At 35.9% G+C, this 16,115-nt stretch overlaps 1 protein-coding gene across 2 annotated transcripts in view; it reads left to right on the top strand.

The window, feature by feature from the left end:
* Positions 1 to 1,599, top strand: part of LOC145670585 (short transient receptor potential channel 5-like) — a 119,585-nt gene extending 117,986 nt beyond the window's left edge. For both annotated transcript variants that reach the window (XM_081739385.1, XM_081739386.1), the window contains one exon: positions 769 to 1,599. In XM_081739385.1, the coding sequence (XP_081595511.1) occupies positions 769 to 858 (90 nt within the window). In that variant the 3' untranslated portion in view covers positions 859 to 1,599. The remainder of the gene's footprint in view (positions 1 to 768) is intronic.
* Positions 1,600 to 16,115: the final 14,516 nt, after the last annotated feature.

The raw sequence follows: 16,115 nt of genomic DNA on the forward strand, positions 1-16,115 counted from the left end.
AAAAATTTACTTCAATTTCATCATGTCGTGGCAATAATTTCTTAACCTTTCATATTATTATTATTATTATTATTATTATTATTATTATTATTATTATTATTATTATTATTATTATTATTATTATTATTATTATTATTATTATTATTTTAAAAATGAAACTTTTTGTAGCTTAATTCAAGATCTTTCAAAAGAAGTATTGAAACTTCACAATATCATGATTAGTAATGGAGATAGGATCATTTAAAAGGACTTATATCTCTCAACACGGCGGCCATTTTGATATCGTCACCACAGGAGTTCATGCCATTTGGCCAAGTGTCTTTCAATGTTTTTTTTATTCCATATATATAAAAATATGCAAAATGGCACCTTGGTGTCAAGAAGTGAAATATTTTGGTTAAATTTGCATTCTCCATTGACTAAAATAAAACAGTGAAATAATGACAGAAAGTGATCGCGTTTCTGTTTTAGGAAATTACTTTTTTTTTCTTTTTTACAAAATTTATTTTCATTTACGCGAAATTTTCCTCCTTAGTTCATGTAAAGAAAATTGGGGCATATGACAAGTTTATTATACTTCCTAAAGATAACAGAGAAAGACTGTAAAGTTTTTCTCAACTATCGAAAAACGTTTAAAATGTCAACCTATATTGAAGACATATGCAAATGCTACATATAATATAATGAATAACACTAAACCTGGTATACATTTATTGATATTACCAGTTATTTATCAAATTTTAATTATTTAATTTTTTCTCTTTTTAGGTTCATTCTGAAGAGAAAGAGAAAAACCTTGTGAAAACTGAAAATCAAAATGGCAGAGACAGCATAGAGGTTGGGATGTATACAAGATAAGATCACAAGCAACAACAGAAACACCAACTGGGCCGCAGTGGCTCAGTGGCAAAGCGTTCACCTCTGGTGCGTGGTGTTCCTGATTTGATCCCAGCTCGCGCCAAGTGGGCTTTGTGGTGGACAAACACTGAGTGCGTGGATTTTCTCGAGGTTCTCCCGTCTCCTCCTACTTTATTCATTCCACCATTCCATTCATTTCTCATCGTCACCGTCTTCTTTAGCCTAGGCGGCAGTAAGATTTCATTTTCATTTCAAAAACACCAATATAATTATTGGAGATTTTATCTGCTATTTTAGCCTTGTCTGGCTACAAAGACAACCTATCTGAAATACGAAGAATGTTCTCCTTCCAGGAGCTCATATATGGGAGTGCCATCCCGGTATGGCCTACTGGGATAGAGAAAATTTCCGGAAAATCCCCGTCAGGACTGGGAATGAGTCGCGTTATACTCCAGAGCGTAATACTGAGAAGGATCTTCAAGAGACCTAAAGGTCAGAAGCAGGCACAAGGAATAAAAGAATTTCGCCTTGGCACTATTCCATCACCTCACTGTATATTTAGTGATTCTAACGTACTTCACATACGTGATCATAACTAAGGGAGCGTAAACAAAAATGCTCCACCACATAATGTATATATATCGTGTTTCACATTACACATGATTCATGAACTCATATACAAATGAGAAAATACAGGGTGTTCGGAAACAACACCAAAAATATTTGGTAGGTAAATCCTCACACAAGTATATATATATATATATATATATATATATATATATATATATATATATATATATATATATATATATATATATATATATATATATATATAGAGAGAGAGAGAGAGAGAGAGAGAACAACATTGATGCACAAATGCGTCACTTTGGACTTATAGCCCGCAGAATATTGGTCGGAACCATAAAATAAAAGGTCAGAAGTCGAGAACAAAATGTTGGATGAGAATCTGTTATGAAAAGAACATAGAGCTTATTTCCAGCCTAGATTCCATGAATGTGCAACAAAAGCGGCGGCAGGGTTAGCCTTGAAGAACAGAAGGAAATTCATGAGGTCTTCTAGAAACAAACAAACAAACAAAAAAAGATAGATGAGGGACTGAAAACTGGCACACATTCCATTTCCACTGGAACTGATGAAATTAACTAATACAGTAAGGCACAAAACAACTAATTCAGTAGAGTCGGGTTTATCCGAACTAATGTGGATCTGGCTAATCTCGGATAATCGGGACTCGGATAGTACAAGCTTTCTGCAGGATAAAGGATGGTATTATATGTATTGTAGTAAAGGCGCGAGGTACAATACAATAACTAAATAGGTTTATATTGAGTGTACAGCAAGTTAAAATGTGAAACATACACAGAAAAATAAAAATGTAGAAACTCAGTAGCGAAAATTACGTCATAAAATAGCCCTGAATTTCGAAGACAGTATGTGTGGTTGCGGAGCTGTTCCATGAATACGCGTAGGGTTGTGAAGGTTTATTAGGAAGAAAAACTAGTGAAAGAAAGGCTAGATTTTCTGAAAATGACAGCAAGAGCAGCTCGATATGAGTTGTAATTAGGTCAGCGGTAGTGATAAACTGACAATGGAAAAGTTGTCGGTTCGGATCTTAATAGGGGAACACATTTCTCAGTTCAGCGCCGGCTACGATGCGAGTAACTTGGCCTCTGCGTTACACTTCAGTCTAGTGTGTCTTTCTGTGCCTTTAGTTTCATTATGTACAGTGCTCTAGTGTGGGTTTATTTTTCACGTATACATGTTATATTTGAACAGTTTCATACCGTGGATACATAAAACATTCGTAAGATGTTATGTGAACGACTTTTATGTACAATGAAGGAGTGGTGACTTATACTGACAGTAATGGAGAGCATGTGCTTTGCGTTGAATTGGTGGATAATTTTGTGGTTGTAGTAAAAGTATCTTTATACCTGATGGAATTCAGTGATAATCAACTTATGTGTTCCTTCTCAATATGGAGAAGTTCACAATGTTGTATATGAACGTTATTCACAGGAACACTTCTATTTTACCCAAACGGGTCGTAAGCTTGTCAAAATTCATATAAAACGTAACATTCCTTCATTGGCACTGTAAGTGGATTACGGTTGTTTATTAGTTTCACTAGAGAAATTCAAAAATGTGCGGTATGTGACTCACCTGAACACGTTTTGTTCAAGGATGTCCAAAGAAAATAACTTATCTGACGGATCCATTAGCAGAACGCAATTCAGTTTCTCGCAGTGTCTGTATACCTCATAATTTACCAACAGATCTATCTGCTCACGATTCCGGTATTTACATTTTTTTCTCCCGGTGCTTTGTCAAGTCGCGACAAAATTACCTTCTTCAACTTCACAGAAGGAAGCAAAACTTCCCATGTCAATCTCCCCATTCGTCCTGCTGAGCCTTTAGGAGAGTCTGCCAACGTTTCGTTCTTCAGTGTATTGTTCCAACCAATTTTTGGTGACTTGTATCTCCGAAATGACTCATTTGTGTACCCATATTGAAATATAATTGCTTTCATGTTTTCGTGTGAGAGATTATTTCCTGTAGGTTTTTGGTGTTTACGAACAACTTGTATATTTGTTTCTAAAAGTATCCACCACATTATTTTTGATGTGAATCAATGTAATTTATTTTGTAAGTAAAATATCAATAAAAATATTTTTATATATACCCAACTTTTTTGTATATTAATTTATTTATACATCATAATTTGTTTCCTTAGAAGATGATTTTGATCAACATGTATGCATTTTTCGGATAATTAGATTAGGATTCTAAGTTTTGTTCATTACCCCTGTAGCACCCTATACATTGCTAAGATAAAGTTATGTAAGTGTCTAATAAAGCTACAGTTACCTACATCTAGAACCATAAAGTGTTAAAAATATCTAAAACCAGCTTTTACGCAGAATATTGACATAAAACAGGACATCCTCTAAATCAAAAGAAGAGTTCTATTGATTGGGTGTAATAAACTGGTTAAGTTTATATACCAGATATATTTATTGTAATGTTCCAAGATGAAGGGGAAACGACCAGATGGAGTGACATTAACCCCTTGGAAAATGTGGCAACGACTGGTATGGGGCATCACATGTGTATATATTTTTGCAAATTCTTGTTTACCTTCAACATGCAGAAAGGCAGGAGATGCTCCTGAGACAACCTGTAAGCGAAAACACGCGAAATATTCCAGACTAAAAGATCATATGTTCGTCGCCTTTGCTACTGAAACCATGGGGGTTTTCAGCCAGGAAGCTAGGGAATTCCTAAAGAAAATTGGGTTGAAATTAATTCTCAAGACGGGAGATCCGAGAAGTGAACAATTTTCATTTCAGCATATTAGTTTAGCAATACAGAGAGGTAATGTGGTCAGCATTTTAAGTTCCTTCCTTTCTTCTAAAATAGAAGATTTTTTTTTTTTTTACTTGAAATGAATTGAAGTTTACGAAAACTCTGAATTCAGAAGCTTATTCAGGTAACTGGACGAATAGCAGAAAACCCATAATGATATGATGAATGGTTAGGAGAAACAAAATATGCACAGAGAAACTCGAAAGACGTTCCAGTATCAGTTTCAATAAGCTCAAAGCAGCAGGTCATTTTTCTTTAAATACGAAATTATAGTAATATAATTTAATTATTACAATTTTATGAATGAGTACTTCTTATTATATAATTTATTGTAATATGTTCAGCTTGAAAAGCCATCTTATCAATAAACTTCTAGATACTAATTTGTGCTCCCCTATTATTATTATTATTATTATTATTATTATTATTATTATTATTATTATTTATTTATTTATTTATTTATTTATTAATCGTTCAAGTATATGATATGCCTAAATTTCTTTGAAAACTTTTTTCAGCATTCTCAAGACTAAGTAAAGAATCTTCTTATTTATAATTTTTCCTATTCAAAAATAAAAACTTTTCGTTGTTCCTCAAAATACACAACTTAACTCTTTTTCCTTCAGGGGGCGCGGTGGCTCAGTGGTAGAGCGTTCACCTCCGGTGCTTGGGGCCCCTGGTTCGATCCCAACATGCGCCGTGTGAACTTTGTGGTGGACAAACACCATGCTCGTGGGTTTTCTCTCCCACTTTCTTCATTCCACCATTTCACTCATCTCTCATCATCACCGTCTCCTTTAGCCTAATCGGCATAACGTGGGACGTAAAACTTACAGATTTCATTTCATTTCATTTTCTTTTTCCTTCAGTGGTTGGTAGCGGCAGTAAAGGTGTCAATTGTAAGAAATGTTGTAGCGTATTTCTGTGTTGACAAATAACTTTTCTGTGCTCGACGTGAGTTCTATTCGCTTCTTCAGCGGTATTGCGTTTCATAAACCAATAATGCCAGTAGTATGCAATAGGACAACCCAGACTTGACTCAACAGTAGTTACACACCACTAAGCAATAAGCCTAACTTGCATAGTTTCCGTTGTCATATCTATCTTTATTACCATAACCTGGTACACCTAGATATAATAAAGCTATCGCTGAGATGCCATTATTTATATACATTAATCTCTAGGCTGCTACACAATTATCGTAATTAGCAACTCCTCAATTGGACTTTGAACTTGAATCACTAAGGCATTGGCTTCAATGACAGCAGACATAAATGACACCTTCTTTATGGACTATTTTATTCACGGACTCGACTTGGGACAGTACGATATGCATAACACGCGTAAAAACAATAATTTAGATTATGTCATCTCAACTTTTCCGCCAGAAAGTGCCATCCAAAAATTTGCTTGTTTCAGACTACGAATCTCTAGAAGTGACCTTCCGCATTCCCTGTCGTACTCCCTCCCCCAACAGCCAGCAATCCAACTCAAAAACAAAGTTTCTACCTGACTGGAAGAAGGCTTCCTGGCACGAAATTTGTAAAGCACTACAGGTGTTACAATGGACACTTCTACTAGAAGGAACAATAGACGAGGCAGTGGACTCCTTCGCCGATGTTCTTCATGCAACAGTAAATGATTTTGTACCACCCAAAAGATAAAAACAACGAAATTTCCACCATGCCACGACGAAGACACTCGTCACACATTGCGGAATAAGAAAAAAGCTTGGGAACTGCGGTGTGAATTTCCAAATGAACATACTTAAGAATTTTTCTGATATACGTCACGCAAAACAACTATTGAGAAGCAAATACCTAGACCATATTTAAAAAATTTCAGATACCAGCATCAACAACCCTAAAGAATTCTGGTCTCTTATCAGATCTGGGTCCAAAACTTCTAGCATACCTCTTGTGACGTACAACAGTGTATCAAGTGCAGAAGCTGACGAAAGAACAGATTTTTTGAAATGAATTCTTTCGTAACAAATTCTCAAACGCAAATATACCACTCACTTACCCCTTGTTCAATCTGTTTGCCCATTCACGTTATCTCATATATCTAACACTCCACCACAGGTTGAGTCACTCTTATTATCTCTCCGGCCCGAGAGAGCCTCTGGCCCTGGCAATATAAACTCTATCTTTCTGCGTTCCACAGTATCTATTATTTCTTTTCCTCTTTCGCTCATTTATAATAGACATTTCTTAGAAGACTATTTTCCCTCTTCTTGGAAAACAGCTCGTGACTCCCCCATCTATAAATCCGGACCGAAAGATCATGTGTCATCCTACAGGCCTATCTCGCTACTCTCAAACATATCCATCGTCTGCGAGAAAATTATCAAAGACAAACTTTTCCAATACACCTCTCCCTATATTAACACAGTCCAACATGTTTTCGTGTCAAATAGCTCTTGCCTCACTAACCTCAGTAACCAGCTTAATCACGCTATAAATAGTGTTTCCAACAATGCACAACTTGACACCATTTATTTCACTTTATCTAACGCCTTCGATTCCATTAACCATTCTTATCTAATTTACAAAATATATAGGGCCTAGATTTGGTGTTCATGGACCACTCTTATGTTTGTTGAATACCTACTTGCAAGGTCGCACCCAGAGAGTTGTCTCGATCTTGGCGGGATCGATTTCTAACTCTCTACCTGTAACTTCCGGAGTAGCACAGGGAAATGTACTTGGACCACTCCTATTCATATTGTACATGGATGACCTGACTAGTTGCTTCAACTCAAATTCCAGCAAAATCCTATTATTTGCAGATGACTGCAAAATCTTCAGAGAAGTGAACAGTATAGAAGATTCTGAGCTACCTCAAAACGACATAGATAATTTTTCCTCCTGGTGTAACACATGGCTCCTAAAAGTTAATCCCGATGAGAGTAAATTCATGACAATCTCCCTAAAGAAAAATATTGTACACAGTTCATACAACATAAATGGTTTGCCCATTACGAGAGTAAATAGTCATAAGGATCTCGGAGTTTTACTTTTGACACAAAACTAACTTTCGCAGAACATATAGGGCCATATGCAAAGTCATTCTGACGCGTGATTAGTGCCGTACTAAAGAGTTTGACTAACATGTTTCCAGCAGTAGTCAGGCTTTCAAAACGACTCTGCATAAGGCGGATAAACACTATCACTAAGCACTCGATGCGTCTTCTAGAGCTTCTGTACAGATTAACAGAAATACGGAATATCTCTTCCTTTAACAACTTTCTGCAAGACAATAATCTCTCCTAAATTGGACTATTGTTCACCTATCTGGACAATAGCAGCTCCTACAAACCTATCCCGGCTAAACTCAGTTCTAAACTTCTTCCTTGCAATAGTACGCCTGAGAGTATTTTGCATACGTATGATGACAAAACATGAACTGCTACAAACACTAAATATTCAACTATCTGACGCTCGTCATAAAATCAGTGACCTCAGATATCTGCATAAACTCACACATGGTCAACTCAGGTCCGAAACGCTACTCTCATAATTGTACTTCCGCATCCCCTTCATACAGTACGACCTAGACTTTCAATTGTTAACCTTCTTTGTTCTACAGCCTTCCTAAACTATACAATGAAATATCACATACACTCATAGAATTATTTAATTCTGAAGCTACATATAACTCTGCACTACGACGTCATTTTAGTGGATAAACTTCAATCAGCTATTGTCAACCTTCTTGTTATCACTTACATATTGCTATTTTGTTGTTGTTCCTATTATTGCTATTGCCATTACTATTATTATTATTGTATTATGTTTAATCTCTTAGATTTGTTAGATATTGCAGTGTAAACTGGCGTTCAGTGTATCTGGAATTGTGTTCGTAAATAACAATTCGATATTTAATTCGATATTTGGTCTAGGAATTAATTCGTGCGGTTGGTACGCACACATTGAAGCTGTAGTACAAACACAAAATACATAAATACCTTAAGAAAAATATTGTCCATCGCTAGCCACCACTTTCGCCCATCTGTCAGGCAATGTACGGATTCCGTGGCGAAAGAAGTCCTCATCCTTGGAAGCGATCCAGTCAGAGACCCATGTTTCGATATCTTCTGAAGAAGTAAACCGCTGTCCAATCAAATCGTTGTTCATGTAATCGAACAAGTAGTAGTCCGAAGGAGCAACGTCTGGTGAATACGGCGGGTGGGGTAAAACTTCCCATCCGACATTTTCTAAATAGGTTTTGACCGGTTTTGCGACATGTGGGCGAGCGTTATCATGTTGAATAATAAGTTTATCAAGTCTATTCTCCCATTCTGGTCGTGTTCTGGCCAGAGCTTGCTTCAAACGCATTAATTGTCGTCGATAACGTTCTCCATTCATAGTTTCACCCGGTTGCAGCAGCTCATAGTACACCACACCTTTCATATCCCACCATATGCACAGCATAACCTTTGCACAGTGAATATCTCGTTTTGGTTGTGATGGACCTGGTTCACCTGGTTTCACCCAGGCCTTTTTTCGTTTAGGGTTCTCGTAATGGATCCACTTCTCATCACCCGTAATAATTCGATGCAGAAACCCCTTTCTGCTCTGTCGTTGAAGCAGCAATTCGCAAATGGTTTTTCGTCTTTCAACGTCTCTGTCTTTCAATTCATGTGGAACCCAATGTGACATCTTTTGAATCATTCCCATGGCTTTCAAGCGTTTGGAGACTGTTGTTTGATCAACGCCTAATGCTGCTGCAAGTTGTTCCTGCGTTTGACACGAATCCTGCTCGAGCAATGCTGTCAATTCTTCGTCTTGAAATTTTTTTGGCTGTCCAGCTCGCTCTTGGTCTGCCAAGCCGAAATCACCACTTCTAAACCGTGCAAACCACTTCTGACACGTTCGCTCAGCTAGAGCATGGTCACCATACACTTCCACCAAAATACGATGACTTTCAGTCGCACTTTTCTGCATGTTAAAGTAATGCAGCAGGACACCCCGCAAAAACACTTTATCAGGCACAAATTGCGCCATGTTCACTTAACCACAAACTGGTGTTGTTGACGCTTTAATCCACTGCCCTATACTACGAACGATACGCGATGACAGGGGTTTGCAACACGTGTGGATACACGGAACTGTGGGACGCTCCGTTCGTTGCGCCATTTCTTGTCCACCCGCACGAATTAATTCTTAGACCAAATAATATATTATAAACAAACATTATTTTTTTTATTCAAACATATTCAAAATTCTGTCGCATTTTCCGTCACATATCCTTCGAATTCCCTACATCAATGATGTTACTCCTGTTCAGATTGCCCGTGTACATATTTAACTCTGATGCCCTCGTTCCAACGTAAAAAGCCTCATATACTTGTCTTCCTAATAGTGTTGAACATTTTGTGATCATTTTTACTTCATCGATGGTATGCTTTAGGTCTTCCAGGTGTGTTAAAATTTGACATATTATATTTTGAACTATTAATATAAAATATAGAGGAGTAAAAGTGAGTACTTAAAATCTTTAGATATATTTAGTTAACCCTTTCTAGGCCACCTTTTCTGTTGTGGGTAGAACGATGCCCCTTTCAGTTTACTGTATTATTGGATCATCTAGGTTACTGGATTTCGGGTTAATTTACAGCATGGAGTCGATCTTGAGGATCGAGGAAGGCCCATTCCCCGAAAACGGCTTCCCCTCCTAGGATCTGGATATTTGACAACAAAACACATCGAACCCCATCGAAGTTATTCTGAAATTGACGCTGTTGGTTTACAATAACATAATTTCATTGTGAACAGGTGCACTACTGGGACAAGGAGTTGTGCATCTTGAACCATCTTTACACAAATGAAACATCTCGATGGTTGCGTACAGTGAATAAAACATCTATAGGTTTGTTGCCCATTTACTTAGCAGCACAAGTCGCTAGCCGTATATCATCGTTGTCAATTCATATAGAATGTTATTTCAAAATGTAGAATAAAAATTGGACTTAGACGAATTAAATACAGTCAATAAAAACCAATATTGTAATGCTAATGAATGCTTTTATACTCTATAGTGTTGCATGCTCATTGCCAAAATAAAGTACTTGGGGAAGAAAATTGAATAATAACCGGAAAACGTAATCAACCATTATTCACATACTTCTAGTAGATGCAAGGTAAGTTCAAAACCAAAAGAGAGATCATTGTTCGAGTGCAATTACCATTCCTCTAATGAAAAAGACTCATGGCTGGGAATTACGATTCCTAGTCAGCAAATAAGAACAAACTGTCTCCTTTACTAGGAAGAATCCTTCCCCCTGCCCATAAAAGGGTTAAGCTGTGAACTAAGAGTTCGAAAACACTTGAGTAAAAGGAAGCACTTTTAAGTAACTATATTCGGATAAAGGACAATAAAACTCACATTTCAACTTTATCCATTGCATACACTATGTTCCCATTCGTCACCGGACACCCCTCAAAAAGTGCTTAGGATCGTCTGTACCCATCACACAACCTAAAAAAGGCGCTGTTGGCTGAGAATACACTCATATTAGCTACAGCGGTGAATATAGACAGACGAAGTGAACTTAGTTGAGCGGAAAGGATAATGATCCTTGGAGCCCACAGGTTTGAAAATTCGACCCGTGAGATTTTCAAAAAAAATCGGAAACCTCGATCAGTACTGAATGATGCTCTTATGAAATAGAAGCGAGAGGGGTTATGACTAGATGTGGGTCGGGTAAATACCCAGTGGGTAGGTAAATAAAAAATGGGTATTTACCCGGGTATTTACCCCTTTTGTATTTACCTACCCAAAAATTGGGTATTTTACGAAAGTTCAACTATTATGAAGTTTTAAGAATTGTTAATCATACCGGTGAAGTTTTTCTGGATTTTAGGGTCTCTCGAGCGTGATTTCCCTTTCATTCACTATAAATATGCAAAATAATAATAAATTGACCCCGTTCAAGTGCGGTGCGGTTTTGCAGGCAATTTTGACCATGGCGCACCCGCGATACAATTTTGGATATGTTATTCTAGATTAAAGCGACATCTAAAACCTATTTTTTATTTTTTTTTTCTCGAAGGTAATCATCATAGGTAAAGATGAGATCAAAATATTGAAACGAATTTTTTGAAAGGAGGAAATAGTGGGGGTGAGCTGTTACAATTTACAGACGATGCCCTCGTGTACACCTATACATACATCTAAGTTTGAACAACATCGATAAAGCCAATCTTGAGAAATAATTCACAAAACTTTTCCGATTTTACGTCATTGCTTACGAACAAATCAGAGTTGAGAATCAGTCGGAATTGAAACTTGAGGGATTAATGTCTCCTCGGGGTACCTTCATTACCACCCACTTGTCGTCTCAAGATTTGATCTGGGGCTATTTTACTAATCCACCTATGCCCTTTCTTCACCAAAGTGTGAACGGTTTTTAAACTTGAATTAGTTTCACCAAGACTTAAAAAAAAAAAAAAAAAAAAAAAAAATGTAGTATGACTTTAAGTTGAGATTGTCCAAACATAGAAATCATATATAAACCCTCTTTGTTGAATCTTTGGGAGACAGCCCCAGTTTTAAATAAAGTCTCGATACGCCACCGATTTTCAAGAACCCGATCAAGTTATTGTGTATTTTTATTTGAGAACAGGTGTTTCGAGACTCCTTAAATCCAACAATTTTTCACGAAATGTGAAGTTTTGAAATTTTAAAATTCTCATAAAACAACTCAGACACCCGACACACAAATAAAAGATAAACTAAAGCTGGATCATGTATCTAAAGCATTACCTATCAGAAGCTACAACTAGTTGAATAAAAATGACCAAAATTATCAAAATCTTTCCAAGTCGAACATTATGGAGTTAAAATTGATCATGAAAAGATTGTGCCTTATGTCTACTAGTTTCGAACTTTAAAGGACATTTTAGAGTAGTTTTATCATGAAAGGAGAAAGTGAGTTCGGTATATTTGGTGTAGTCGCATTTATTATAAGAAGAAATGCTGAAGAAGGAAAACATTACATTAATTTTTCATCAAATACAGACATTTCTTAATTTTTTATGGCTTCTTAGGTTCAACGTTACTATTTAGGACTTTTGATAAAATCTTGATGTTTCTTAAAACAAATACCAACGTATAGAACGATAACGAAGTCTTACAGGAAGTGTTGAACGAAAGCCTTGCCAAAGCGATCTTCGTTAGTGGGTGTCCCCTGTCACTTGTTGATCACCTTTGTGGATTGAATTTTTAAAGAAAACTCTTCCTTCGTATGTTCTTCCGTCAAGGTATCGCTTGACTACGAGTTACTTGGATGCTCAATACAGTGAAATGCAAGGGGAAGTTAAAAAGAAGTTAGAGGAATCAAGAAACCTACATTTACAGTGTGACGATTGGGAGTAACTTGAGAAATGAATCTATCATTTATTTCGTCATTTCAAAGCCTGAACCTGTTTTTGTTGATTTCATGTTGTCGAAAGAAAATAAACACGATGCACATTACTTGTCTGAAGAGATTATGAAAGTTCTGTAAAAATATAACCCTGAAATTTTTTTAGTAATCATAGGAGATAACGCGTCCAACATGAGAGCAACTTTTAAATGAGTAAAACAGAAGTACCCTAGTATAGTATCTTTGGGTCGTCTTGTTCATCTTCTCCATTTGCTTTGTTCTAACATCATCGGATGTCCATCGGTAAAGACATTACTGGGAAGTGTAATTGATGTTGTTAAAACAATCCAACTTAGCCATCGCTTGCAAGCACTATTTGCACAAATCTCAAGGGAGAAATGGGTTACAATTTCGTTAAAGTTGTTGGGAGAAACAAGATGGGGAAGCCATTTACACTGCCTCCAAAGTTTGCTTGTCAATAAAACTGGATTTCAAGCGCTCGCTGTGAGTGAGGAATCGTCATTACCTTCAGAAATCAAGAAGAGACTTCTTGATGTGTATTCTCGGTTTGTATTGAAAACCTTGTAGCCATTTTGAAACCTATAGTGGATTTGATTAATTGCTTCGAGTAAAATGAACCTCAGATAGACACTGTGCACTCAAAATTCCAGAGCCTTCATCAAACTCTGATAGAACAGTTACCATCATCAATCCTTTTGAAAACCGAAGAGCACTCAATCATGGAAAAAATTAAAGAAAGAAGTTAATTCGGCTTGGGTCCAAGTTATCTGACTGAGATCTTCTCAGTCCCGCTTTCCAGGGCTGCAAATTGACCTCTGAAGAATTGCTTGATGAAGTAAACTTGGTTTGTGAAGTTGGAAAAAAAATGTGATTTAATTCTGTTTTACTGAGAGCACATTTGATTGACTGTGGGGACAAGGAAGGACTTTTGGCAAGGAAGTTTTGTGGGACAGAGTGGAACAAATGAGCACACTGCTTTGGTGGAGAGGGTTTCGAAGCATCACTGAATTAGTTGATGTCGCCATTCGAATCCTTAGTGCTCCGGTTACATCTGCTGCCAGAGAAAGAACTTTCTCTACATTTAATGGATCTACAGTAAAACCAGAAATCGTTTATCATCGAAGAGGACAGGAAAACTAAAATATCTTGCCTATAACTGGAAACTTTTCAATAAGAAATTACCTGAAGTTTCACGGATGCAACACTCAGGACCAGGATCTTCAAGGAAAAAGTCACCAGTTGGCATGGAACAGAACAAAACACCGGACATATTGGAAGAGGATACAGAAGAAATGAGTGACATAGAAGAAAATGAAGAAACGAGTGATAGTGATGTTGATACTGAAGAATTGTGTGATAATTCCGACTTTGATCTTACGGTTGATTCTGAATAGGACAGTAAAATTTGTGGTAGTTTTATTTATAGTACTCCAAATATGGTAGAGGTTAATTGCTGTTCTGTACTGAATAATTTAAGGTATAAATATTTCCTTCACTGATTTACTATACAGATTAACGTTGTTTATCACATTAATATTTTAAAAGTATTTATTGCAATAGCATTATTAGTATGCTATTCCAATAAATACTTTCACAAAGCATTATTCTTAAACTCCAATTAGTGAACACTCCTAAAAATCAGGAATTAGTTACTTAAGTGTTTTATGAACTGTTATTCCTTATTTTATTTATAATTTTCTTTCAACGACATATTTAGTAAATAATTTGATCTATCAATTTATTAAATTTAGTTACTTTGATTATTCTACAACTTTTCTAATCATACAATTACTTCTACAGAATGGCAAATTAGGTAAATATTTAGTTTCTAAGTATTTTCTAGGTTATTAGGCTAGGCTACTTACTAAAGTCTTGTTTCTTTACTTTGAAATAACTGTATCAACAACTTAGTTGTTACAATGTAGTTTCTTAAACAGTATTAATTTATTAATTCAGTAAATCAGGAGTAAAATATAACTTTTTTTTTTTTTTTTTTTTTTTTTTTTTGCATAATTGACAATTCAGGACATCTCATTGTCTATAGATAAAATAACAAAAATAACATTATTTTGAGTGAAGAAAGTAACCATCTGTTTGGAATATCAGTTCAGTTTTCTAATTATTAAAAAAGTTGTCTGTCATAAGTACTATTAAATTTTTTTAAGGTAATGTAAACTTTAAATCCTTAAAATAGGAAAGTAATTATTAATAATTCATTTTCCGCGATTAATAAATTTGGTAAACCAAAAGAAAAAGTGGTTATTCATTTGAGTTATAGAGATACTGCTGCAACTTAAATAGTTTAGGTAGTGTGTTCATCGGTGATTTGGAAATCTGGAGAAGGTATTAGAAGATAAAAGAAGATGCGCCAGATCGAGAAAAATGGTGAAAGCAGTTTCGTCAGACACGAACCCGAGGCAGAACTTAAATTCCGTGTCATTAATACCAGGAGCTGGTGACAGACAGAATACTTAATAATAGTGTATGATTAGTTTGGTGACAACTGACTGCAGTTTCTTTAGTCATCGTCATGTTCTGTCATTTTATTTATTTATTTATTTTTTTATTTATTTTCGTGTTGGTTTGATCCACTATCGAATTCCAATGTTCAGCTGATTGGACGCCTCAGGGGCACACTAAAGTAAGAATTCACGGCATAGAATGGACAATAATTTTCCGCCAAGGGTAATAGAAGAAAATTTAGTGTAAGTAGAAAGAGAAATAATGTTGAGTAGCTAGGAAATCCGTACTGTGTTACTTAATAAACATCAAATTCATTCTTTAACTACTAGAAAAATGATTAATTAGATGGTTATTTAGTGCTCCTGTTGCAGGTGATACAAATGACCATTATATTTTTCATTGACAATAATAAAATCCATTTATTGGTAATAGAAACATAAAATATCCACTAAAATACCCATTTTGGGTAAATACCCGGGTATTTACCCGCTGAAATAAATACCCAGGTATTTTACATCCCTAGTTATGACATGCCGATTCACGCCCATTAAAGCGAAAATATTGTGACTCGATGCTTGAAACGTGTGGTGAAGTGAAACCGGAAACCTCATTAGTATGGCAACAATAAAGCATAAAAAGCAGTGAAAGAATAATGGAATTTTTCACCTATGGTTGGTACCATATCTGTGATTTTGACTGCTTTACATTTCCAAATTTGCTAATTTTATAAGCATAATAAAGCATAATTTACAGAAATAAACCTTAATGCTTTTTATTCCAGAACCTGTATGTGTACATCAAAGAAAAATATGTTAATATATTTTATGACAAAGGAAAAAAAATGATCAACAAAGGCTGTTATCAATGCCGCAAACAATGGATATCAACTACCAATTGCCTTCACGTGTAACAATGGAAAGTTCGAATTCCTTCTCTCTTCGCACCTTCCGCTCAGAAGGACTTTTTTGTTTTCTCACTTTGTGTTAAAAGGCAGGCAAAGCTGGTTGTGCTTATT

This window comes from Thermobia domestica, chromosome 14, assembly GCF_964235325.1.
Source record: "Thermobia domestica chromosome 14, izTheDome1.hap1.1, whole genome shotgun sequence".
Taxonomy (NCBI): Eukaryota; Metazoa; Arthropoda; class Insecta; order Zygentoma; family Lepismatidae; genus Thermobia; species Thermobia domestica.